General features: G+C 34.2%; 1 protein-coding gene across 2 annotated transcripts in view; it reads right to left on the bottom strand.

The window, feature by feature from the left end:
- Window positions 1-427, bottom strand: part of LOC106870504 (copper homeostasis protein cutC homolog) — a 15,147-nt gene that overhangs the window by 11,085 nt on the left and 3,635 nt on the right. For both annotated transcript variants that reach the window (XM_052972636.1, XM_014916616.2), the window contains exon 2: window positions 216-275. In XM_052972636.1, the coding sequence (XP_052828596.1) occupies window positions 216-275 (60 nt within the window). The remainder of the gene's footprint in view (window positions 1-215; window positions 276-427) is intronic.

Here is a 427-nt window from a genome sequence, read left to right as displayed (position 1 = left end):
CATGTAAGACAAATAACCCAATGCTGTTAACATACAGCAAATACACCGGACCCTACAGTAATCCAACACCTTAACTGAACTACTACTGTAACCACAAAACCATCATATCACACCTTAATAATTTATGGTTCCAGAGTAATTAGCTGACACTGATTAAACTGATGCATATTTACTCGTTAGAATCAGCATAATTTAGGGTGATAACAATACCTTACCTACAGATGGAGTAGTACCCCCTTCAACAAGGTCTGAACATAATTCTAGTCGGATGGCACCTGAAAATAGTAAGCAGAATCACATGGCCATTTGTTTTTTCTAGAGCACCAATACAACATATTTATTAGATAAAGATTAAAACATTGACAATGGTATTAAGATATTTTGTCAGCAACCTTTGAGTTTGTGTGTGCAAATATATATATATATA

This window comes from Octopus bimaculoides, chromosome 14, assembly GCF_001194135.2.
Source record: "Octopus bimaculoides isolate UCB-OBI-ISO-001 chromosome 14, ASM119413v2, whole genome shotgun sequence".
NCBI lineage: Eukaryota > Metazoa > Mollusca > Cephalopoda > Octopoda > Octopodidae > Octopus > Octopus bimaculoides.
The sequence above is the reverse complement of the archived record's forward strand: the minus strand, read 5'-3'. Positions and strand labels throughout refer to the sequence as shown.